Below are 27,003 nucleotides of genomic sequence, written 5' to 3'. Positions count from 1 at the left end.
AAGCAAAATCATCATTTGAATTAAGTTGTTTATGATATTGCAAATGCAGTGTAAATCTTAATTTTAAAGTTACAATTTAAGGCCTATTTGAACCAAACAACGAGTACTTAGCGCTTTTTTTGTCACATGAGGAGCTCTATACAACTCAAAACCCGAGCCAGGAGGGTCATACGTCATGATTGACTATTGTTCTGGTCGGGAATTCGTATAACCCACTGTCAAGAAGAAAGTTATAGGTCATGATTGACTATTGTGCACGCGTAATCCGATATCAGCAATCAAATAACAAAACAGATCACTCGATCATTTCAAATAGGCCTTTAATATAACCTCATGTTACAATTTGAAATTATTAAAATCATGACTTTTTGGTCAAAAAAACATTATCGAAAAAACATCAACAAAGTTCCGTTATTATTGGAAAGTGTCATTTCTTTGAAGGACGTACCACAGGAAATTTCAGACTGATGGTTGTTCAGAAAATGAAAAGATGATTCGAATAATTTCCCAAATAACGTATCAGATGTCCGGAGAGTGCGCGAACTGACCAATCATGGGCGTTTTGAATTTCAGTCGAGCGGCCCTCGTTCTCAGTCCTCTTTCAAGAAAAATACACGTGGTTCGACGAAGCTCGGAAGGGATTTCTGACGGATTTTACGGATTTATGATAGAAAATAGAGTTTACAACACACTGGAATATTTCTTATATTATCTACATAGAATTTCGCTGTTTATATGTATATATATATATATATAAGACGATTGAATGGCTTGAGAAAAGCGTGTGATGATTCTGGCGTTCACGAATGCGAGTAGGTTCACAGGAGTTTCGTGTTTTTATTCTTCTTTGCCTTGTCTTTGGCTCATAAGGAACTGAAACTTCGGGAAAAACCTGCTAAAAATGTTATTAGCTGCCTCTAGGTCATTCTTTCTATCGAGTAAAGTTGAAACAGCGATCTGTGCTGCTCGAACGAGTGTCGGGTCTTGAATCAATGGAAATGATTCGTGTAGGTTTTGCTGTTGTGGAACCCCCTAGTATTGCATCTGAATTCCGCCTCGAAGAGCGCTTTGAAGGAGTGGATGCGTTGACAGTAAGGACTGGAAATCATGACGTCTTGTACTACAAATAGAAGAAATTGGCTTGGCGACAAGGTGAATCCACCATGGTCCTTGCAGGGAAGCTAACGATCGTTCAACCTTAGGCGAGTCATCCATTGAGCTCTGTATTAGTAGTGTCTTCCAAAGTTTCCCATCCTTAACTTGTAAAACAGGAGTCTCAGACACATCGACAGTTAGCTTGTCTGTACTCAGTTCACATCCCATCACAGAACGCAATTGTATAGTTAATTTTTGATGGCTGGAAGATTTCAAGCGAATAATATCAAGAGTTACTCTTTCGTCATCCTTATATTTTTCTTTGGCTTTGTTACCTAGGTTAGATGTGTGAAAGCTTGATATGTGGACTGTTCCTCTAACATTTGGATGTATGTTTTCATTTCGATATTGAGTGCCACTACTGTGATCATCTTCGTAGAATCATCACATCTGCCTTGATTTCCAGAGTACAATAGGCTTTCCTTCAGAGTCTCTATATCTGAATAGTTTTCTTGCACTTTGGGATTTATTTTGAGGTTTTCAATTTTCTCCTCAATGACCTATATAAAACCAAACAGTTAAAGATCTCAAGGATATGCTTTTAGGGGAAAAAAGTTACTTAATCGTGTGCCAAAACACAGTCTCTCTACGCAAATATTTCATTGATTAGCATCAAAACTGAAAGCAAAGGGCTAAGATATTATTAAAGCTAAGTATACTTACCTGTTCCTGTATTTCGACTTGTGTCTCAACATTATCATGGTAAAGTTTTCCCACTTCTTGAAAACATACATGCTGTTTTAGGACATAAAATTATTATATTTTTAATCAAAATTTAAAAAATTACAAAATTGCTAAGAATTAAATTTCCAGATATCACATTCTAAAATAAGCTATCGAAGCAATGTATATATTATTTGTTCTAAAGTCATGTTTGTATACCTCTTGTTTTTTACAGTAACTTGATTGACCTTCTGTCATTAGCTTCTTTTTTGCTTTGTGAGATGACGATGTTTTCTCATTGTCTTCAGCTGTTGAAATTCTGATCCATGCATTACAGAACTGCTGTTCAAAGACTCGCTTCTGATACTCCACTTTTCCTGATTCTCCTGTTTTACCTCCACTATAAATGTAATTTCCTAGTTTACCCTCCTTGTTCTTTGTCTCCATAAGGCCATCGCTAAAATTGTTCAGTGATAACGGCAGTCTGCCCAGCTTTCCATCAAGCAGAGCTTTGCCGATATAGTAACCCATGTAAGCAACTAAATGTGTTATAGTTGCAGTGACAGACAGAGTTCCAAAGATAAGAATGAAATTAATGCCCAGCAGGACACGTGCATTAAAATCATAAGTTGAGCGAGTAGTTTCGAATGGGGTGTATAGTACTGTGTGAAACAGGCTGTGTAGGTTTGAACAGAACTCAGAAAATACATCAAGTTTGATGCCTTCAAAACCAGCATTCGCTAGTAGTTCTGGAGCTTGCTTATAGAATGCCAAGACTCCAACTTGATCAAATTTCTCATCCCATGTTTCAGTAACCTTTCTGGCTACTTTTTGGACTTCTCTAAACCATTTCTCTTTTGCATTGATGCTGTCTGCGATAACAGACGTCTAGGTATGGTCTCTGTTGCCCTTAAGCACTTGTGCATAGTCCCTGGATAAAAATCTTTTAAATCAATCCGTGGCATTCCTTCTCCCTGTGTAGCCATAATGTAACTTTGCAAATTTTCTTCTGTTGTTTATATTTGGTTTCCTGTCTCCTAACCATTTGCTGAACTCATCTGACATTTCTTCTGCTTTCTCGACAGTTCGTATGGTTTCTGGACAAATGGTTGTCATATCTCCAAGCTGGGACCTGTGTTCAGGAGCCTCTGTTACGGGATACATAGCAGCCTGTGAAGACATCCCGGTGCTGGTACTCCTACTTGCTTCATCAGCAAGGCCACCCATAATAACTTGAACTTTTTTGTTTAACACCGGATGTACTATTTCCTTCAACTGCTTCAGCTGGCTGAAGACCAAACTACCAAATGTACCTACATGGAAATAGTCATCAGGTCCAAGCCATTGGCATATGGTTATTATGGTAGACATTAAATTGTTGGGCTCTACAATTTTCAGTCTAATTGATGTTTCTCCAGAAAAGGATTTGCTCCAGAGCATCCGATGGAAATGGATCAGTGTAGGCATAAACAATCAGTTTGTCATTTGGCATTGGAATAGCATTGTTTGTTCCTTCGTGAGACAGAAACCAAATTAAGGCTTTGGAAACATTTACATATCCTGCCACCCTTTCATCCTTTTCAAAAAATGCTAGCTCAAGGCTTTCTTTTAGTTCTTCTTTTGATTGTTTCTGTTTATCAACCATCTCATCTCTTGGTACAAAAATATTAACTCTTAAGACTTTTCTGTTATGAATAATCTGTTATGAAGTTTGTTAATCCTTGACAGCTTAAAGTTTGTATTGTGTCCAAATCTTTTTGAGGAACATTTAAATCATCCATGAATTTTGTTACTCTCCTAGTTATTTTTTCCATCCAGGTTTTCTCTTTCGATGGATTAGCTGGTGCGGTGCTAACAGATGTTTTATCAGTCATGTCAAAGTCAGAGTAAATTGTTACAAAAATAAATTGCATATAAAATAGTCCCAAGCACTATTTTGTGACATTATTGACAAATAAAAGTAATTTTAGATGAAGTTTGCCATACCTCTTGTTTTAGTGGTCGATGATCAGGACATTTTTCAGTGTTCTCGTAAACTACGGTCATTGATATACCATCGCGTACAATTGCCCTCAAAAATAGGTCATGACCGTGTGGAAGAATGAGTACGAGCTCCAAACGATGTAATTGTTTTAATCGCGACATGATTGGTTGAAATCCCATAACTTCCGGTTATATCGGGTAGCGTGTCTCAAAATTCATGATGGCGGCTAAGTTGGCTAAACGTGAAGAATGATTTTATAAACGACTCCATTCGTTTTCAACGGCGGACGAATGGAGCGAAAAACAGTTAAAGGCTAGAAAAAAGCTTAAAACGCAGGGGGTTTACAAGGTGGAGGAGATATTGGCCGTCAGGCAGAAAAAGGTGAGTTTTACAGCGCTTACATTTTCTACATCTACATTTATTTTGTCCAGCAAAGGGAAGGCCCATCACTACTAGACTATAACAAAATAAACAATTTTTTTTACTTGCTTATAAGTCTAAAATTTATGAGCTAATTTAGTAAGCTGTAAGTCGTTTCCTCTATCGGGATTTTCCACGTTTCCTCCTAGCTACGAGCTGTTTAATAATACGCGTATGTTCTTTCATGCAGGATAGCGAGAGAGAATTTCTAATTAAATGGGACTCGTGGGGTTCCGAGTACAATTCGTGGGAAATAGAATCACACATATTACACAAGTCTGTCATTGAGTAAGTTCTGACTAACATCTTCATTGGCTTTTATTCTTATATTCCTTACGATTTCGTACAAATGTCATGTAATTACTGGTTGTATACATGATTAACAAAGAGTACCTATAAATATGCTAAGATAATGTTTCTTAATTGCAGAACATTTGAAAAACCAAACACTGAACCTAAACCTGTGCTAGCCCATGTCGAGTTGATAAGAAATGCAATTGATGGTGGCTTGACATACTCTCTTCAGTCCGATACCACCATCATTTTCAACCATGCTGTTTTCAGGCACATTTTTGGTGGAAGGGGGAAAGTCTGTTCAAAAGAGACGTATGCACTAAGTGCTCAAAACTTTCCAAGGAGATACTTTCCCCTAGGATGGGATATGACTTATAGAAGACGTGGGACAGTTCGAAAAATTACTTATCCTATTCAACTTCATCCTTTCCTTTCACGATCACGCCAAATGTACAACAAGGTTGGTTCAAAAACAGAAAAAAGGTGGATACAGAAGCTAACAATAAGTATTAGAAAACATAACATATAGATGTTACAGGCACCGCGGAGCATAATTTCTATGGGGGGGGGGGACTAAATCGGGACGGGACAACTTGGGGGAGGGGAGATCTGAAATTGGACACCGTGTCCAAAAAAGGATTTTTTGCGCTTGCTCTGAGAATGATCATGGCACACCATAGGAAATTTTAGCCACGGAGCCTATTGCTTACCTTGAAACAAATTCTGAAAATAATACCTTATTGCTACTCAGTCATTTTACACTTCTGCACGAAAGGCTCCAAAATTTCTCCTCCGGTTTGCATTGCGTTCCTGGAACTCATTCGCTACATCTGTGAGGCAAAGCTTATCAGTTCGTTCTTTGTGGAAATGGAGGAGGGTGATGCTGTTAAACCGCTGCTGGGTCATAGTTGATCTTAGCCACGTCTTCACCCTCCTAGCCATTGAAAATGTTCTTTCGCCGGTGGCACTTGTTGCCGGGTTAACATTTATCAATACACAAATGGTTACGATCTCGGAAATATTATCCTTAGAAAAGAAAAATCCGTTAGATTTTCTATTCGATGGAAAATAAAAAATACCTTCACTTTGAACAGTGCCAACAGCCGAAGCTTCAGTCACACTCTGAGCAACCTCTGGTCGTCCCGGTCTCTGGTCGTCTGATACTTCAGGCTCAGACCTGAAACCAAAAGGCAGGGGCATTATTATTCCTTGCTTGTGAGTGTTTGCAAGCGGATTGGCGATGCATGTGAATTTTTGACAAAAGTATTCAACGAGCTTCATTTTCAAACATAAGGGAAGGCTTTATCAGGATGATTGAGATCCACAAAAACTGTAAATAAAACGGGACTCGTGAGTTTGTTTTTCGAGTCGAGTCTTCGCTGACACAAGTCCTCGACAATGAGAAAATCCTTATCTCAAATAAATCTTAATAAATCTTTGCTTTTAAACTGTCTATGGAAATTTCTGCAGGCTCTGCTGGAGAACCACGTCTGCCATTGTGTCAGTTTTTATGATGCTCGAGGAAGAGAGAGGTTGTGTGATTTATTTGTTTGCAGTGGAGAGATTTGAACGAACAAACCGGTTCGTTCGTAGTGCAATGCAAAACCAAACGAAACAGGCTACCAAATCAAAAATGATAACTAAAATCTTCGGTAGACTTGTGAATAAAATAAATCAAAGGATATACTATAATAAAATCTTACCTTTTTTGTAGAAAATCGCCTATTTTTTCCTGTTTTTTCGACATAACTGAGCATGAGTTTCCGATCGCACGTGTTCTGTCGACCGGCCGTCTAGACTGACACGGTCTAGTCAGCCTGCAAGTAAAGCCTCGCTTCCGTGTCTCCATTTTTCATATTTGAGGGGAGGGGTTGGGATATACCCATGAGCTAGTTGAGCTTTCGGCTCATCATTGCCGGATTATCTCGCTTTATAGGCAATTATTACATTTATTTTAAAGCTTAAAGTGGACGCGTGATATTCAGTGTGAAAGTTATTATTTTTTCTCGAGAAGCGCCAGATGAATTGGACGAACGTTTTCAAAGTGGCGGCTAAATTATTGGGGGGGGCTTAACCCCCCCAAAAGCACCCCGTTTCCGTGGTGCCTGTGTTATAAACTCTGCAGGACAGAGTTATAAATATGTAGTGTTTGTACTCTATTTCAACATAATTTGTTTATAAAATGTTCAGTTACTGTTGGGATTGTTTTGTTAAAGTTGTGTCAATAAGAATATTTCTACGTGTTCTCTTGTTCAGTCTCTCCCCATTTAGCTGACACACTACACTCTAAGCTGTGAGTTTAGCATTTTTTTTAAAGAATCTTCAGTATGCACTTCTACAGTTGTGGAAATGGTTGGAGTTATATTCTCTGTTTCAACTTCTGCCAGCACTGGTTGAGAAATTCTTTTGTATTTTCCTGCTACTAACAGTTTGCCACCTTGATCCCAAATCCTTTTATCGAGCTTTTGGTAAGGCCTCTTTTGTCTCGTGCTTGTTTGCAGACTTTCTTGTCTCTTATCAATAAGCAAAAGGGACTTGCAAGCATCCCATCTGTTGATAGACCTATGGAATGCTTTCCTCATTACATCATTTTTTTTTCTCTACACCTTAAATTTAAAAAGAGATGATAACTTGGGTTAAACTAGTGTGGGCTGCATTGTTGTTTCTATGGAAACAAGAGTAATAAAATATTTTATTACATATTTTGCACACATTACATTTTGTTATTTCACACAAATTTACAGTATATAAAATGTAGAAATCCAATATGAATTATTTTAATTAAATAATTTTAAATAATTAATTATTCATTTGTTTACCATACCTTGCCCTGTAAAAATTTTAAGACTACAATACTCCTCAAGTAGTTTCGGCATGTGGTACACCATGATATGTATATAAGGTGAGATGGGGTTCGTCCAGTTATAGCCTTCACTTTTCATGCTAAGGAGAAGCTTGGCCCATTCATTTACCTGACAATGAAATTTTATATAATATACTGTAAGATTGCTTGTAGCAATACATGTAGGTCTAATAGAGATACAACCATTGAGAAAACTGATATACAGTAGTTGACAGTACTTTAAAGTATTGTGGCCATTTTAAATGATGAGAATAATATAACTAAATATTCTTTTACCTTTTTGTGAAAGGTATTGATGTCTTCTGTAGTGGGAGATAGGTTAGTCGTCACATCATAAAGTGCGGCAAAATCCTGTAACAAAATGTGGTACATTTCAGCTCAAAATCATTAATATGACTATTTAAGAGGCAGTCTCTGTAAAGCGGCCCACTGCATTTCGGGTCAGAAAATAGTTTTTCCTCAAACTTTTACCATAGAAAGGTAATTACTAGTAAGTAATGAAAATGACTTTATTTTCTCGAAATTCATCAAAATGATTTTTTTTACAGCGCATAAATCCTGGACCACCGTTATCACTAAATTTACATTTATTATCAATTGAAAATTGTCAATATTCAAGTCGTCACTGCTCGCAAAATATAAAACGCTGGAACAAACTATTATTTTTCCTGACTTTTACATTCATTCTAGTGTCAAAAATAAGCAAAATTTTGAATGTTAAGCAAAAGGGGAAAAAGGAGAAAAACAAGTATTCCTACCCATTTGACGGATTAACTAAGGAAAATAGTCAAAATACAATTTATATACCACGACGGAATGAACAACTTAGTTCAAAACAAGTGATTAAATACGAATTAAGTCCAAGATTTTAGGTTAATTTTGTAAAAATGTCGGTATTCAATTAATTTAGATATGTCCAAGTGAACATTTAATGCACTAGTCAATTGAAAACCCCACCCCCCGACCCCTGCGAAATACCGGGGAATTTAACATTTGAGTGGTGTTAAAATCAGACATTTTCCCTTGTAGTCAGGGGCACATTCACTGTTAAAACCCCCGCTATTGTGGCCCCGTTATTTTGGTTTAGTAGTCAACAAGAAAAACATTTCACGCCAATCGCCAACTCCAAATTCTTGTGCTACACAGAACCAATTGCTGTGTGTTCCATGCATTAAATATTCAATGCACAATATTTTCATGGGCTCTGAACCATCTAGTCAGTCAAACGTCTAGTCAGCTGAGAATTTAATGGTATTAGATTGAAAATAAACAATGCTTGTAAATATATCGAAGCAGTAGTTTTAATAGATTAATACTGATGTCATTCTACATTCGAACCAGTGACCGAAGCGACTGAGCAAAACCCGCGTATAAGAACCTGGGTTTTAAGAACCTGTTAGGCTAAATCTCACTTTAAGGCCCCTCCACATAAGAACCTATTAAGGCTACGATTTTAAGAAAGGTTCTTCTCAGTGGAGTGTAGAAACTGCTATAAGTTTGTTTGAGCATGTGTTTTGTGTAGAACATACTGCTCTGTACTAGGCTACGGCCTGCCTGTGCTTGGAATCACAACGCCGTCTTGGTATTTTTCAAGATGGCCGACCTCTTGTTTCCAAGCCCTTGCAAACGAGCGTTAAAATCCCCGCTTGATTCCCTGCTGAGAAAACTATTCGTTAAATCTCCGACCCCACGGTGCAGTCATGCTCTTAAAAGCACATCAAAAACGCGTCACGTCCCCGTTCAGTGCCCCGCTAGCCGCGGGGGTTTCAATTGACTAGTGCATTAGACAGGGCAAAACTTTCTTGGTGTAATCGCGCCTAAAGACGACTCGCCTCCCCCGTCCCTTCCTACCCCTCCCCTCAAAGCGCTTCTACGCCGACTATCTAAATGTCACGTACTCCGACGATTTATAAGGACTAAGCGTCCGAAACGTAAGTTTCACAAAGCTTTTTACGGTGATTCAATTTATTCACGAGTTCCGACTGTTTTATTCAGAAACACCGAACGCAGTCCAAACTAGGGTTATACTAGTCATCACCACTCGTTTTTCTAAACGTTCGCTTGGACATATCGAAATTTTAATTGAATGCCGACTTAGGTATTAGAGCTCTTGCAGCGTGGTATACCTTGCTGTGTCGAATAGAGGCAAGCCTTAGTGGGTCGCCAAAATTTTCCAAGGCTAAAATGAGTATGATTCTTTACGCAAACTTTCATATCTTTTGCTATGAAGTTGTCTTTAGGCGCGATTACGCTGAGCAATGTTTGTGCTGTTACAACACTGTTGTGAGTCAAGATGTAAGCTCGTGCTAAATAAGGGATGGACTAGATAAATGAAGGGGGTAGCAGGAATTCTTATTTTTTAAAATGTTTTATTCTTGCTCAACCCTTGCAGCACGTAATTTTTTGCGTACAGTTAGATATTTTCCTTCTAGCAGAAGAGGTTGCACGATATTTTGAGGTTTAAGTGCTTGCTCGATATTTTTTGGGTGATTCACGCAACCCCCAATCAACTATCTAATGGTCCGTCCCTAAGATCCCGCTTTGTCAGGTGTTGTTTTGATAAATGTGGATTGTATAATGTTGTTGGATGAAAAAGAAACACACACCGCATCTCTGGTCTCTGCTTTACTTTATTCTCTCATGAAGTGCGTGTATGCACGTGTGTATGTATGTAACTTAAAAGGCACCCGGTAATTAGTTACATGATTGGCATGTGACAGCGACACTACAGATTGCAGCAAAGTGGCTTTGCATATCATCATTATATTTAGTGGGCAAAATATCCCTGAAATACCCCTTGAATCGCGCATCTTGCAAAGACTCCAGGAAATTGTGAAAAGCAAGACATTTTAACTGAATTAACTAAAATCTTGGACGTAATTGATCACTTGTTTTTGACTATAAAGTTGTTTATTCCGTCGTCATTCTCCGTCGTGGTAGATATCAATAAATGGTACTAGTATTTTGACTATTTTCCTTAGTGTGGGCCGTCTAGGAAGATCAGACATATAAAACTCTGTGCCCCTGGTAAGTTTAAAAAAAAGTTATTTCAAGATAGTAAAAGAAAAAAATACAGTTTTGAAAATTATTTTTAAGATTAGTTTGCATTATCAACACCCAATTTGCATAAACTTCAAAACAGTTCATATACCTCGCCAAACGCATCATAACATTGTATTTTATGGGAACTTTTTCGTTTGGGCATATCTAAATTAATTGAATACCGACATTTTTACAAAATTAACCTAAAGTCTTGGACTTAATTCGTATTTAATTACTTGTTTTGAACTAAGTTGTTCATTCCGTCGTGGTATATAAATTGTATTTTGACTATTTTCCTTAGTTTGGGCAGTTTAAGAAGATCAGATATATTGAAATAGATGCTTTTTGACAAGTTTTTAGGTTATTTCAAGACAAAGAAAAGAAGTACATTTTGGAAACTATAATTTAGAAAAATTAGTTTACATTATCAATAAGTAATTTGCATAAACGTCAAAACAGTTTTCATACCGCGTCAAACGCATCATAGCGTATTTTTTGGAGACGATTTTACTTCAAATTAGTTTAAAATGGAAAATAAGATCATACTTAGTGTGTTAACACCGGATATAGTAAAATTCAAGCAAGTAATCATGGTTAGTTATAGTTTATTTCAGTACTTAATTTGCATATTTCATGAGACATTTTGGTAAAAACACGAAAAAGTCCGAGGTTGCTGTGAAGAAGATACATAAAAAGCGCAAAATATTTTTATGGATCCACTTTTATCAACATTCGATCAGTAGATTGAAGTAAAAAACGTAAGTAATCCGTTCTGGACTTGGGAGAAAAAAGCTTTTTAGTGAGGGGTGGTTTGTCTTGATTTCAAAAATCCGTCAAATGGGTAGGAATACTTGTTTTTCTCCTTTTTCCCCTTTTGCTTAACATTCAAAATTTTGCTTATTTTTGACACTAGAATGAATGTAAAAGTCAGGAAAAATAATAGTTTGTTCCAGCGTTTTATATTTTGCGAGCAGTGACGACTTGAATATGGACAATTTTCAATTGATAATAAATGTAAATTTAGTGATAACGGTGGTCCAGGATTTATGCGCTGTAAAAAAAATCATTTTGATGAATTTCGAGAAAATAAAGTCATTTTCATTACTTACTAGTAATTACCTTTCTATGGTAAAAGTTTGAGGGAAAACTATTTTCTGACCCGAAATGCAGTGGGCCGCTTTTACAGAGACCGCCTCTTAACGTATCCACATACTTCACACTTCATGTTTTTTAATATACATGCTTTACCTTATTTTTTCTTAAAAGAAAGACCTATTCTCCACTTTAAAAACGAGTTGGAAAAGGCTTATGGGATGCCTTGAAGGGACAACAAGATCGAATCGCCATGCCGAAGTATCACTGTTGTGTTCCTAAGTGTCACGTTTCTCACAGGAATAAACCCCCTGAAGTCCAATTCTATCGGATCCCATCTGATCCTGGACAAAGGAAGATATACAAGGTGATCCTGAAGAACGATAGCCTTAAATTGGACTCTCAAAACACTCGTATTTGCTCGTTGCATTGGGAAGGCGGCAAGAAACTAAGTCGAACACATCTTCCAACACTTTTTCCGTGGACTACCCCACGAAATGAAAGAAGAAAGCTCGTCAGAAGAGAATATTTCAACGCACGAAGATTAATTTCAGTTGAAAATGTAGGAGTGATAGACGAAGGGCAAGAAGGATCGGCAACAAAGTTTGTTGACGACAAACATATCTGCAGTTTTATCTACAAAGGCCACTGTCGTAAGTCTGATAAAGTGAGCCTGGATGACGAACGGCAAGCTATTTGCGAGAAGCTTAGTAAATTTGAAAGAGAAACTAAGGAATTAAAGGATGAATTGAAGCAAAAAATACGAGTAATCGATGAAATGAAGGAAAAATTAATGGATGCTGACCATACAATCAAAAGACTAGAGTACCAAATATCAAATACAAGGTTTGACATTGATAAGTATCAACAAAATGATAAGGATATTGAATTCTATACAGGTTTACCAGACTATTCAACACTTTTGCTGTGCTTTAATCTGGTGGAAGATTCTGCCCAGAGAATGAGCTACATAAATCATGATAAAAAACAATCTGTTAACAAGTTGGGGAGACTAAGAATTCTAACACTGTTCCAGGAATTTGTCATGGTTTTAATGAGGATAAGACTTGGTCTTTTTGAGAAAGATCTAGCTCATCGTTTTCTCATTTCAGACTCATCAGTATCTCTGATTGTAAGGACATGGCTGAGACTTTTACGTTCAGAGTTTGAGCCACTTATCAACCTACCTCCAAGAGATGTAATTACTCTTCACAGTCCAAAGCAATTTAAAGAACTGTTTCCTAAAGTTGCAATTATTGTTGACTGTACCGAGATTGAAATGGAGAAACCCAGTGCTTTAGATTTACAGTCAGCATGTTACTCATCTTATAAGAGTAAGCCAACTATGAAATGTCTAATTGGTATCACACCCAGTGGCGTGACAGCATTTGTTAGCGAGCTGTTCCCAGGCAGCACCTCTGATAAAGAGATCACTGTTATGAGTGGTTTTCTTGACATTTTGCAACATGGAGATGAAGTAATGGCCGATAAAGGCTTTAATGTCAAGGATGAGCTTGCATCAGTTGGGGTATCACTGGCAATGCCTGAATATTTGAAGAAAGATACCCAGTTTACCATAGATCAAAGCATCAAAAACAAAACTATAGCTAGTTTAAGGGTTCATGTAGAGAGGCTCATGGAGAGGATAAAGAACTGGCACATTATCGATAAAATAATCCCTATTTCCATGGCACCATATGCAAGTGACATAGTCAGTTATTTGCGCATTGTCAAATTTCCTACCCCCTTTGATCAAATAAATTCAAAACTAAATTCAAAGGTGGAGACAGTTATCATAAAATACAATTATTTTTGAGTACAAGTATGGTGTCTTTATTCTCTTGTTCTCTTTAGTGAAGAGTGGTTTACAAAATCCTGTTAAATAATATAAAACAAGAATTAAGTGCTCCCTATTGAACTGGTATTATTTCACAGCATTTTGCCAAAAAGATCTGCACTATTTGCTCACTAAAGACTGCTCTTTGCATATGTAAAATGATCAAAGATCAACACATTGATCAATCTCTTGCCTTGGTTTTATAGCTTTGCAATGTTTTATAATAAATCAATTTTCAATTAAAATGATTAGCAATAGTGATTAATAAATATATTTCTTAAAATCAATTTTAAAATTTTTCAATTAAAATAATTTACAATTGTGATTAATGCATAAATTTCTAAAGAAGTAATTAAACATTTCAATTTTCATCGCAAATAATTTACATTAGTGATCAATAAATAGATTTCTTAATAAACTCAAATATCGATAAGAGTTAAAACTTTTGTACACTGAGTATTGCCTCAAAGATACATGCATTTTACTAGAGTACAAACACGAAAAATGTGCAATATAAATACCACTAAATTATGCAAATTTTATTGTAATGGTGCAAAGTTGTTGCACACTAAGTGTTTGTACTCTATGAAAACACACTGCAGATAACAAGAACATTGGTCATTGCTGTCTTATATAAATAAGAAGTGTAAACTTTTGCTATATTTGCAAGCAACAAAAAGCGCTCGCCTCAAGTCATGTTTTCTTATCAAGTATAAAGCAGAAACAGTCAATTTCAGTGTTATGGTTTCATTCCATTCTTGCACATTGCAAGCCAAACTTTATTCTGGGATATGCCAGTTCAGTTAGAATATGGTCTTCATAGAATTTCTCAATCTTTGTAAGAACTTCTTTCCAATGATCACAGTTAAATCTGACTCGCTCAATGTAGATTCCAGAAGAATGTGATGCTTTAACCACGAAATCAGTCCATGCTCTTTCACAGACATACATAGCATGCTGAATCTGGTAGTAATAGGCATGCTTCTTGTTTATTGTTATTGCTTGTGTCTTAGTGCATATTCTCTTCCTAACTAATGCATCTTCTAATGTCTCACCTTCATTTGTTTGTATGTATTTCATTTCAAGCAAACCCTCAGAATCTGCACAAGAGGGATCACAAACATTCCCATCTGGGCTTGCTCCTAGGAATCCTGATTTTAAGCTAACAATAAAACCAGACTTTTTTACAGTAAGATTGTTATGTCCATTTCTGTTTTGTTCTGCTATATATTCTTCTTGAATGATTCCTTCTTTTGACAGGCCTTCTCTCATCTGCCAAGTTGGCCTAACTTGAGTGTATAGTATGTCTCTTATGGCCTTTGATGGGGATGTTGTAGCCTTTAGTGATGCAATTCTGTGACATTTAGAGGCAGTTAGTCTTGCTGCGCGGTGTACATACCACTGAGGACTTTCACTCTGACCTCTTGTTTCTACTTCAATTTTGTTTGATTGCTCTTCGGTTACGAACAATTTTCTCTTAATCCTTTGAGCACGTTCTTTTATTTCCTTGCAAGAAACTGGAAGTTCCTTGATTGGTGAAATAATTTCAAGAGGATCTTTAAGTAGAATACTTTCATGTGCTGATGTTGCATTTTCTGTAGTAGTATCTTGCATTCTGATCTCTGTTGAATTGTCATTTCCCTCTACAGTTTGTGGCAATATGTGAGACCACCCCATCATTCTTCCAGTTTTCTTTTGCAAGGCAAGAACCTGTGTTAACATGCGCTGTTTCTTTTCAAGTGACCATTCTACTTGGTCCACTTGAGCTCTGACATCTTTATCAGGTGTTATTAGAGACTTGCGTGGCTTTTTGATCTTGCTGTAGTCATGTTTCTTAAAATCTATTTTTGAAATGGCTACAACTTTTCCTTTGCGTTTAGGAGGCACACTCCAGCGACATGGCTTAGACGTACATGATTGTTCAATTTCTGTTCTCTTCTTGGTAAAATCAACAAGACCAAATAGAGTGGCTGTTACATGGTTGCAGCGGCCATCCTTTCCAGCTGGACATCCGCAAATACCACGAAGCACATAGGAAAAAGATGACAGCAAAATAAAACATGTGTATAGTTTTCCTTTTTTCATTGAAGGTAACACTTGGCTCTTAAGATAGTGCTTGCCATCTTTTACTTGATAATATATAGTCACAACATGGTTGGATTTAAAAAAGTTATAACCTTTCACTAGAGGTTTAGCTGTGGCAATTTGCTTTTTCCATTTTACTGTTTCAATCATGAATTTCCAGATAACTCCAAAATTGATTTTGGGCAGTTTAGAAAGGTCTGGGTTATATCCATCTTTGGGGAAATTGTTTGATTCTTGTGGTAGAGACTCTGGAAGAAGTCCTGCCTTTGCTTTCTTCTTCAACAGATGAATACCCCCGTCAGGATCTTGTAAATACTTTTTATCCAATCCATTTTTGACATAATTCTTTACCCTTAGAGAAAAAAGAGAAAGAGTTAAGTTTTCTAAAAGAAAATTCTAGGTTACAATGTAGACAGACACCAAGCTGTGTATTACAAGGTACATGTACATGTATGCAAGATTCTGAAGAATTTTGGTCACCGATTTGCTCATGACAAGCACAAGTAGAAACCTCAAACTTTCTGAATATATTAATGTTCAAAATATATACATTAAAAAGTAAAATAGCATGAATAAACCTGGCAAGATTTGCTATGATAAACTAAGTCGATACACGGCCGGCCATACTCCGATAAACGGACTCACCTTTCTCTGAGTTCTTGCAATTTTCCCGTGACTTTGGCTCCTCTACAGGCTAGCCAACGCTTGAGAATAGTTAAGCTACAATTGTCTACATGTTTAAGGAGCTTAGCACCTGGTATATCTTTTTCTTTTAGAGAAAGATCACTTGATGGTAGCTGTAACTCATTTCCCGCCATAATATCGTAAACAACACGTCCCTTATAGGCATCCCATAAGCCTTTTCGGGAAGAGACTCGGACCCAGTTTCTAACTCGTTTTTAAAGTGGAGAATTACAACTAAATGATAAGTACCTTCCAAAGCTTTGTGACTGATGTTAATATTCTTGGGTGCACAAATGAAGAAAACTTTGAGGACAGATTCCTCAACAATTTCTTTTTGTCATCACCCATTAGCGAAGTCCAATCCAGCTTATTGTCTTTGTCATACCATATCTAAAGTAAAGTAACAATACATTTTACATCGTGTTATGTGTTTTTTTGGGGGGAATTGTGGTATTTAGCTTATTAAATCATTTTGGAGTTTAATATTAATAGAGATTAATATCATTGAAAGCTTAAAAAGAATACCTACCTGAAATCCTACTCCACAAGTATGTATAGCGTGCAAAAGGTTGTTGTGTTGTGTTTTTTTTTTTTTTTTTTTGGTCTTTTTTGGGTACCCCAAAGTTGTCTTCCTGTGGATTTGAGAGGTAAAATGTAAAATCTTACATTTTAAACTTGCTTAATATAAATCCTAGTTACAGTTTGTTTGGATCTAACCTCATCCCAGTCAACTGCATCTTATATTAATGCATTCTCGGTTATTCGCAATAAGGCATGTAGCTCGTCAACCATGCAGTGGTCCAGAGTGATATTAAACAAAGGTGATTTCTGGCAACCAGGGTCTTTGTGCCATTTGTCATGAAGTTTTCTTTTGACATTCATGGAATGGTAATCATTCTCTGGCTTTGACATGTCCTGCCTGTCAATCATATATTAGTAATCTTGATTTTAGTTTTTACATGCATGCATATCTACAATATCAATACTTTTATACATGTAGTACGTATGTTCTAAGTACTAGAAGCAGCTGTACTACCTTTCTTCTGTACTGACTTTGCAATAAATACAGGCATGTGAGGAATTGGCCGCCTTCATTCCAAGACACAATAAGAGAAACTATGGAGTTAAAGAGAAGGTTTTGTATATTTAGATGATACAGTCAATGTGAATATGATAATGTAATTACATTTACCTTGTAGTCACCTCCAAGAATTAATTCTATTTTGACTTTATGGTTATCAACCTCTATATACCCTTGTTCCTGTATCTTATTCACATCTCTAATGACATTTGACAGGGAAACTGGAAGGTTGTCATAGCTCACAGCAGTTTGAGCCACTGCAATAGTGTAATTCCCTACAAATGAGAAACATTTGCACATAAGGTTTCATATTGATATTAACAGCTAGTGTACTGATTATAGACAAAAAAGCAAAAGTCAAATATTACCTGAGCTTGACATCATGCTTTTATTGTCATCGATGATGGAAAATGAACACACCATGAGGTTATTTTTCCTATTAAGTGCAGCACCATCTCCACTTATCTTTACCTTGGAGGACAAAAATGTACTTCATTGGCAATATATATTGATCTACAAATTAGTCTACATCACATGCAGTGAAGTCATCTTTTTAACATAATACCCCAATTTAAAAATTGAAATGGAAATTTTAGACAATACCTTGAAAGTCCTTTCTTCTTTATCATTTGGTTTTCTTTCAAGCTGAAATTCGAATTTGTAGCCAATTAATCACGTGCATGGGCATGGTTAGATTTACATTCCAAGACTTACATGTTGTCCAAGTTGCTCTTGCAATAGCTCATGGAAGTTGAGTTCAGCCCCTAAAGTATTTCCTGGTGTCTTAGTAATGTTCCATTTGGAGTCACGTTGGCCCTGGCATCCCTCAAGAAGGTAAGATCTTGTAATGGAACTGTTTCCTGGTATTTGGGTGATTTCATGATATGCCTCGAAGGACACCCCAAATTTATTGAGAATGGAGGTAAGCTCCATCACTTTTTCTCTCTCCTCTTCTTCTAGAGCAAGAAATTTCTCTATCCTGTACTTTCTTGTTGGTGAGATGTTGTCTGTTGTTTGTGTTTGTTGAGGTGGGATCTGAGTTGGAGTCTGAGGTGGAGCATCTTGATCTGTTACCACAGGGGGTTGCTCTGGTTGATAATTTGGCAAAGCAATTTTGAATTCATTTTTAAAACTCTTTTGTTGAATCGATATGTTGTGGTTTTTAATTGCGTCCCCACTCTGTGTGCCTTGGAAGAAATTGTATATCCCAGGGGTCTCAGGCTTTCATTCATGGCATTTAGGTATATAGCTGGATAAGACGGCTGTAATTTTGGTACTCCAAAATATAATGACGGCTTGTTGTGTTGGCACATGGTCTTATTACATTGATGTATTTTGGCGCTATGACTGCCCACGGTGGCACGCTATCCTCGCCATCACTTAAATTGAAACAAGCTTTTTCTGCCATACCTTGTTAACCTTTTGTTCGTCTTTTTACAAGTCCGGAATCGTTAGTCTGTAAGCTTTTACAAACGTTTTCATCATTCTTTGTCCCCTTATTGAATATGCCATGATTACCCGCGCTGACAATAAATTTCAAGATTTCCCACGAACAATTTTGGACCCAGGCCTTGCGCGGTTTGATTCCTTGACTCCAAACCTCGAAACACAGTTCTCTCGGTAAAAAAAAAAAGAGTCTTGAATAGAAACTGGTGACTAAGAGCATTGTTTCCAAAGCAACGAGGGACCTGGCTAGTCAATTTTTCAATATGGCGGACGAAGAAGGAAAAAAACGATTGTAAATTTGACGCGATTCTCGAGCGATTCTGGACTGTCATCGTAGAACTAGCCTCCCAGATGACTAAACAAATACGGTACTTCAAGAAATCGTATATCACATTAAAAGGAGAAAGAAACAAATGCAGGATTCATTTAAGGCAGTGAATGTACATCAAATTTCCGATGTTACATTTGTTATGAAAGGCACTACTAAGACACAGCATTGTGTTTCTTCATTCAATGTCGTACTTTCCATACAAGAGGACGCCATTTCGGAACTGTATTCATTCAAAGAAAATCTTTAGATCGATCAGTAGCTAAGAGGTAAGAATAAAGCAAAGCAAACTATCGTTGTATTACTTTTATTTTTCGATGTTACATTTTTTATTGATGCTCCTTCCTTATTGCCAATGAGAGTTGAAAGTACAAATTTAACATTGTTCTTTGTAATTCCTCAATGTAAATACGCATGAAATGTGATAGCCGCTCCGACAAGAATATGCAAATGAGTAAAAGTCGCCGGAAGTGACCCCGAATTGTACGCGATGCTCAGCAGGACAATTCAAGCACTTAAATGATTTAGGCATCGCAAGAATGCTTTAAAAAATTTGGACTACGTAGATGGGTATAGGTGAGAATGAATAAATTTTCTTAGGAGAACAGTGATTTGGGCGAGGGAATCCAGGTATATGGAGATGTTGACGCGCGCGTGTACGCGCAATCATTTGTTAATCTGTCTTTGCTATGCTGTTTATTTGAGTGCAGCTGTACACATTGTTATTATGCTATTTTCTCGCTGAGTGACTCAGCCAAAGCACGAGAACCTTTTTTTAAAAAGTACTTAATCTTGCTATTTGGAATATTTCTCGACACATAGCAAGTAAAATCAAATGTAAACAAACTCTATTTTTACGAGTGAAGAACCAAGACAATTCACGATCGTTAGAGTCATAAATATATTCGCATTTATTCATGTTTCTTTCGCTTAAAATCAACATAAGTACTTGTGTATAAGTAAATTAACTCAGATGAGGCTTTGGACACGCAAAGGCGTGAAAACTTTACCACTATTCACTAATATAGGCAATTTTTCAAGATGGCGGACTCAAAATTCATGTGATGAACCGCGCGGTGAGAGGGCCGCTCCATTTCTACCAACAATCCTTTTCGCGCGTAGTCTTTCGGACAGCTGGTAAGTTTCATACATGTACGAAGATTGGAGAACACATAGAGATTACTTAATGGAAAATGCGTGCGTACGGCTTTTATGCACGAGTTGAGAAGTATCAGAAAACGAGCGAGTGAGCGTAGCGAACGAGTGAGTTTTCTGATACGCATTAACGAGTGCATAAAAAACGTACAAGCATTCTCCATTCTGTAATTTATTTATCTCATAGATACTGAGATTTCAACGATCAAAACTTCTAACAATAAAACTAATGTTATGGGACTGGAGATCGTAGAAACCACGGGTCTCCACCAATGTTATGGGGCTGGAGATCGCAGAAACCACGGGTCTCCACCAATGTTATGGGATTGAACCGCTCTCGGTAGAGCTACTCGGGATCTTTATTCTACTATCTCTTCACTCTGTCTTCTCTATCTCTACTCTTCTATACTATATCTGACTTAAACTAATTACATGACCTCTATTTATAATAACTTCATGACATGTGTCATTCTACAATCAATATGATATTATCGCTGTGCCTTGATTGGCTAATGGAAATAGTAAATTCCTAAGTGTGATATCTTATTAAGAATAATACGAGTGAAAATCATAGAACTAAACATAACTTAAACCAAAGATAATATGTGAATATATGGTAAATGTATAGAAAGGTCTACGAGGAATAATTATATCATAAGATTTAAAAGAATAGTGGTAAAATAATTAAGCAAAGGGAGAAAGAGTGTTTAGGGTGTAACCAGAGATGTACAAGCTAATGTGAGGAGCTAAGTAGTTTACTTGTAAATTCAAAGCATACCATTATCTAAACTTGTGCGTGATGGTAGCCTTACTGAAATCTTATATCGATATTTTCAATAACTAATTGATCGTTCTTTATCTTGTTTTCATACGATAAGAAATAGTAATTAGAAAGACTGATGTCTAGCTTAGTCTGTAAAAACATAAATTTTCTCTCTCATAACACTAATATAGTTGTTGGTCTACAGGCCAGGCGACCATATTGACTGATAAGCTTATTGACTAAAAACGAACAATCAAAAACTTGGACACTACTGCACTAAAAAAAGGGTTTTAATAAATAAACTGAATTTAATTTTGTTTTATACTACATATATAGTTTACAAATTCAAGTCAGAAAGTTTGACAATTGAAATGAATAACTCACTGAGAAGTTCATTCAGCTCCGCAGGAGGAATGTCGGCTATCTCGCTGCGAGTTTCACCTTTAGTTTGAAGAAACTTGGTTAACAAGGAAACATCTCTTGTCGTCTTTTTCACAGTATTTGTATTTTCTTGTTCTTGAATAAACGACTCTACTGAATTGTCGAGTGACACAAATCTGGAGCTTTCTGCAGCCATTTTCGCTCAAGTTGCAAAGGCGCCAGTTTGTTGACACAGTGAGGCTTCGTCGATCTTGTTTCTGATCGGACGAACGATAATTTTTCACTAGTGAAAATACATCGTTCGTCCAATCAGAAATGTGAACGGTATTTTTTCACTAGTGAAAAAAATCGTTCGCCTTTCTCATTGGCTAAATTCAGCACACGAACGAGAATTTACTAAAGTAGATTTCCGTGTGTAAATCTCAGTATCTATGAGATAAAGTTATTTCTTAAATAATTACCTCCCTGTCTGGCCTTATACAATCGCATAGCAGCCATCTATGTGTAAGAAAATGAACTAATACTGATTCTCACTTCAGAAGAGGACGATGAGAAGAAATGCACATGGTTTACTTGTCAGTATGCAATATATAGCTTATTACTGGGATACCTGTGCTCACGGTCGTAAAATGCCTTTATTTTTGTATTTTTCTCCTCGACAAAATGACAAAGTTGCGCAATAGTTACCCAGACCTTTGCGGGTGTCTGCTATAGAAAACTAATCACAGAAGGTTGAAACTGCAGAAATAACTGCAAAATATCCTTTAGTTCGAAAGTTGTTGAATGCAAGATGGCGGCTTCTTCTCCAGCACATATCAGCATGTAGATCGAGATAAACTTCGTTCAAGATAGAGTCCTTGTGGCGATTCATTCCTAGATAAAATCAGGAAACGTACTCCAATTTTCTCCTTAAAGATAGTTTTCGCCAGATAAGCATCGAACGTCTTGAAAGACAGAAATAAAAATTCAAAGATGAGAGAGCGAAGTAAAGCACGTCTACTCCCCATGACGGCCAAACCACTTTACCAAACCACTTTGGTAATTATTCGACTTGAAGTACTGGAACAAAATTAATTCAGTCCTAGGACTGAATTAATTTTGTTCCAGCTACTCCGGACTGAATTCAGTCCTTTCACAGGACTTTACCAGGTTTCAAGTAACATCATGTGACCCAAAAATAGGCCATTGATTGGCTGGTTTCCTCGTGAAATATTAATGAGTATGAGAATTATGGTTATTGGGCCTGCCTGAGGCATATTTGCCTTTGCCATGGTAGCTGTTGTTAATCTTAGCTCCAGTTTTATTCTGGTCACCTATATCTTTAGTATATTTTTGTAAATCATCCTCAAACAGAAAATCTGTGAAGGGCAATAGGCAAGAACAATAATAATGATGATGATAATAATAATAATAATAATAATAATAATGGTGATAATGGCGGCGAGTAGTGAAGTTGGATTCTAACAGCTCCGTTAGAAATCTTGTTCGGCACAAAAGCAAGCCAAGCTTAGAGCACTATTATACATCCGAAGAAGTATTTATATGCTTTGGCAATTGTCAAACCGAACAGGGGAGATATTTGGTGTCTCTAAGCGCAGGAAACTATAGTTTTGAGTTTACGCATTTTCTGTTACAATTTTATTTCTATTTTTTCTACTTAATTCAATTGACTACCCGAGGATGGAAGAAAGCAGCTTTCTCCAATCTCAGAGCAAACGAAGACTCAAATGGACTGACGAAATGAATTTTACACTGCTCGAATGTAAAAGGAAAGCTCAACATATGGTAAAGTCTAATGCACCTGAAGCTATGGATGGAAATCGTAAGAAAGGCTACATGGAAGTTATGAAGGAACTATGGGACCAGCATGGATACGAACATCTCGCGATACCTCGGAAGAATCTACGAAACCAAGCCGCTCGCTTAGAAGAATCGTTAGGCAATGCAGCGAGCAATATTTTTGATAAAGTTGGAAGACGGCAGAGGAACAAAACCGAAAGAAACAACGTTGAAAATTTTGTAAACATTGACAATATTTCGATTGAACAAAATGCTAATCAGCACGAACAAGGAACGAATTTGCATGTCAACCAAGGTACAACTCCACTGGGACCAATTCAGACTCAAACCGAAGAGGCACGTGCGCTGATAGAAAAATCATCGCAATTGTTTGGATTAGTGTACAGTCAACCAGGTAATTATGAAAACCGCGAAATCGATACCAGAACTAAAGAGCGACCAACAAAGAGTGACATTTTAAATATTAACAATGCCGTAACAGAATTAACAAGACGACTTAACGTATCGTCGGTGGAAGATCCATTTGGTTATCTGTGGATGGCTAATTGTGCACTTTATTCAACTATTGCCGCTTTTCTATTGTTGAAAGGATGGAAAAAAACTATTGTACAAGGCGCATCGAAGAAACCAAACTCCGATAGGAAAAAGAAAGAATTCCAGGATAGAGCAAGTGATCTCAGGAAGAAAATATCTATTGCTAAGGCGGAGCTTGAAAGGCTAAGAGAGAATAGAAAACTGACCAAGAAAGGAAAGCGAAACAGAGCACTTCTGTTGGAAGAATGTAAAGCAATTTCATCTGCTGAACTTGTCAACTACATGGAGAAGAAGAAATCAGAACTGAGGAAATTAAAGTCAAGGTACATCAGAGGAAAGAAACAACATGAAGCAAGATCATTGAATAGCCAATTTACGCAAGATGCAAGGCAGGTATATGCAAAGTTTACAGAGATAGTGAATGGTAAAGAGGATCACCCTACGTATCAAAGAATCAAGAACATCGATCCCAATAATAACACCAACACCTTTGAGAATATCGAGGAGGCTAGCAGGTTTTGGAGGAACTTGTGGGAGACGAGAGCAACTGGTAACGAGAACGCTGAGTGGCTTCAGGATATGAAACAAGCAATTACTAATCGAGTACCGCCCATTGTAGAACGTGAGTGGAATCTGGAAGTCTCACAAGCTGTCAAGACCTTATCTAAGAAGAGGAACTTCAGCGCACCTGGCCCAGACAGATTGGTTAACTTCTGGTGGAAGCGAGCTAGCTCACTTCATGAAGGTGTTACCTGTGCATTCAAATCTATCACCAAGGACAGAGAGGCGTACCCGTTGTGGTTTTCAGAGGGCAGAACACGTCTAATACCTAAGCCAGGAGATTTCTCAAGCGAAAACCAGAGACCCATTACCTGTCTTAACAATATCTATAAGTGGTTTACATTATGCCTCCAGATCCCTTTGGATAAACATCTGAATGATTACGACCTGATGGAAGGAGAACAGAGGGGGGCAAAGTCCGGTTGCAGCGGAACTACCGACAACCTTATGATAGACAAGATGGTTACCCAGGACTGTCATCGAGGTAAACGCAATCTAAGCATGGCTTGGGTTGATGTCCGTAAAGCGTATGATTCTGTGGATCATAGTTGGCTAATTGAGATGATGGAAGTACACAGGGTCCCCTGCTGGATTGGCGATGTGATCAAACACCTGAGCGCAAGTTGGAATACTAAGATCGTAGCTACTACAAAGCAAGGGAATGAAACGTCCACCATCATTAGATTTCACAAGGGGCTGCCCCAAGGTGACGCCCTTTGTCCTCGCCTTTTCACACTGTGTCTTAATCCTGTTTCTTGGTTATTGAATGCGTCAGAGGGATATAAACTGTCCAAGCCTTTATCGACTAAAGTAACTCATTTACTTTATGTTGATGACCTTAAAGTCTTTGCTGCATCTGAACTTAAGCTAAACCGGGTACTTCGATCAACCTGCACTGCTATGCAAGACATGGGGCTTCAGTGGAATTCAAAGAAATGCAGCGTCATCTATGTACGAAGGGGCAAACAAGTTGAAGATGCTAAAGATCTCAAGCTCGACGAGACATCAGTGGTTAAGAAACTAGAGTGGGGAGCCAGCTACGAGTTCCTAGGGATTAAAGAGTCCATTCTACAAGACGAGAAGCAAGTACTTACAGAAGCAGCAAAGGAGTATTTGAGTAGGCTATCTGTGATCTGGACAAGCCCACTATCTGATTATAATCGCGTCCTTGCTACCAACCAGTTCGCACTTCCGGTGCTCACATATCCTATGTGGACCCAGCACTGGCCACTTGCTGAGCTACGTATTATCGATAGAGAAACAAGGAAGATCATCAGCGGGAATGGAGGACGACATCCACTTAGCTCAGCAGCTGTATTATATCTACCTAGAGAGAAAGGAGGACGAGGACTGCGATCCATTGAACAAGAGTATAAGCTGATCAAGATCAAGGCTGCTGTCAAACTTTACGAGAGTCCTGACCCTATGATGAGAGCTGTTCAACAGTTTGAAGAAAGAGCTGCAGACAAGGGATTCTCCTCTCTCATTAGTGATGCAAAGAAATTTGCCCAGGAACTGAGAACAACTCTGAACCTAAATACCCCTGAACCGTCATGTAGCCCATTAGAAGAACGGGAGATAAAGATCAAGGGAATGCACATCAAGAAACACCTTAAGAAAGCTGTAAATGAAAAACTCGTGGGGAAGGTTGAAGATCAACATTGGCAAGGAAGTCTACTGAAAGCAAGATGGCAGGATGATCAATTAAGTCATGAAGGTTGCTTTGCATGGCTTAACAAGTGGGTAAGCGCTCCTACCCATTGTGTTGCAGGCATTATGGAATTGTACGAACAGCTAACCCCAACGAGAGTCTACTCCGCCTACAAGACGGGAACAACAGACAAGAATAATGTCACATGCAGAATGTGCGGCGAGGGTTCCGAATGTCTGGCACATGTACTGGCTGGATGTCCGTCTCTTGCACAGTCCAAGTACCTGGATAGACACAACGCTGCTTTGAAAGTGTTTTTCTTTGAGATGCTAAGAGATCTCAAACTAGCTGATAGTACACCCCCATGGTTTTCTGATGTCAAACCCAAACCACTCTACAAATCAACTGACGCTGAAGCATACTGGGATGTACCTGTATATGCTGACCACATGTATGTACGATCTAACCGTGTGGACGCGCGTTTCATCGACCACAATAACAAGAAAGTACTCATGGTGGAAATGAGCTGTCCGTGGGTTAACAACCGAGAAAAGAAAGACAAAGAGAAGACGAAGAAGTATGGAGCACTTAGACTTGAGCTCACAAAACAACACCCAGGATACACGATCTTGCAAGTGAACCTCATTTTGGACGCTCTTGGAGGATGGTCTAAAGAGATGGAGCCTGAGATGAAGAATATCTTTGGAGCAAGATACAAAGATGTATTACTTAGAATGCAGAAAGCGGTATTAAGCTGCACAGTGAACATTGCAAGAACATTTAAATTAATCACATCTTAAGGACATTTCAAACATTCCAAGTATTTAAACTGCATCTTAAGAACATTAATAATTGGTTTTAAGTGATTGTATATATTATTAATCCTGTCATGCTGGTAGTTTACGAAATTACGCCCTATCTAGCTTACCTAATTAGCATTCAAACGTGTTTACTGCTGATAATAATAATATTACACAATTAGACTCGTAACTTTTGCGCCCTTTAAGCAATTGCCTTAAAACTTTACCAACATCTAAAACAATCATTTAGTTATGATATGGTATATTCTGATTGCATTTGCAATAATAAATAATTGTTAATAATTCGTAAGATAAAAGCGATTAAGCAAATGCACTGTTTTCACAAAAACTCGATTTTGCGAAAAATCTGTCCGTTTATTTCGA

At 37.6% G+C, this 27,003-nt stretch overlaps 2 protein-coding genes, 1 long non-coding RNA gene and 2 pseudogenes across 3 annotated transcripts; 2 read left to right on the top strand and 3 right to left on the bottom strand.

Moving 5' to 3' along the window:
• Window positions 1-2,642: 2,642 nt before the first annotated feature.
• LOC148911563 (uncharacterized) lies at window positions 2,643-6,263 on the bottom strand (annotated as a pseudogene).
• A 5,462-nt stretch (window positions 6,264-11,725) lies between these two features.
• LOC148911562 (uncharacterized) lies at window positions 11,726-13,595 on the top strand (annotated as a pseudogene).
• A 131-nt stretch (window positions 13,596-13,726) lies between these two features.
• On the bottom strand, window positions 13,727-16,288 carry LOC148911561 (uncharacterized). The gene is made up of 2 exons (XM_089029154.1): window positions 16,081-16,288; window positions 13,727-15,787 (listed from the first exon to the last, which is right to left on the bottom strand). Exons 1-2 carry the CDS (start codon window positions 16,251-16,253, stop codon window positions 14,098-14,100), a joined length of 1,863 nt encoding a protein of 620 aa, XP_088885280.1. The 5' UTR covers window positions 16,254-16,288; the 3' UTR covers window positions 13,727-14,097.
• Window positions 16,289-17,013: 725 nt separating this feature from the next.
• LOC148911560 (uncharacterized) lies at window positions 17,014-17,362 on the bottom strand. Its single transcript, XR_016119546.1, has 3 exons — window positions 17,312-17,362; window positions 17,156-17,235; window positions 17,014-17,038 (listed from the first exon to the last, which is right to left on the bottom strand). It is a non-coding gene; the product is annotated as an uncharacterized LOC148911560 (long non-coding RNA).
• A 7,196-nt stretch (window positions 17,363-24,558) lies between these two features.
• LOC148911559 (uncharacterized) lies at window positions 24,559-26,708 on the top strand. Its single transcript, XM_089029277.1, has one exon. It carries the CDS (start codon window positions 24,559-24,561, stop codon window positions 26,617-26,619), a length of 2,061 nt encoding a protein of 686 aa, XP_088885403.1. The 3' UTR covers window positions 26,620-26,708.
• Window positions 26,709-27,003: the final 295 nt, after the last annotated feature.

This window comes from Actinia tenebrosa, unplaced genomic scaffold (assembly GCF_029948245.1).
Source record: "Actinia tenebrosa isolate PJP-AT-01 unplaced genomic scaffold, QUT_ActTen_1.0 PGA_scaffold13__45_contigs__length_12533684, whole genome shotgun sequence".
Lineage (NCBI taxonomy): Eukaryota > Metazoa > Cnidaria > Anthozoa > Actiniaria > Actiniidae > Actinia > Actinia tenebrosa.
This window is presented reverse-complemented; position numbering and strand designations above follow the sequence as displayed.

Bases quoted from the DNA above. Each gene is read 5' to 3' on its own strand.
- LOC148911561 (XM_089029154.1), bottom strand. From the start codon at position 16,253: ATGGCGGGAAATGAGTTACAGCTACCATCAAGTGATCTTTCTCTAAAA. The intron at 15,788-16,080 runs GTGAGTCCGTTT...TTTTTCTCTAAG, and splicing joins TTGCAAGAACTCAGAGAAAG to GGTAAAGAATTATGTCAAAA.
- LOC148911559 (XM_089029277.1), top strand. From the start codon at position 24,559: ATGGAAGGAGAACAGAGGGGGGCAAAGTCCGGTTGCAGCGGAACTACC.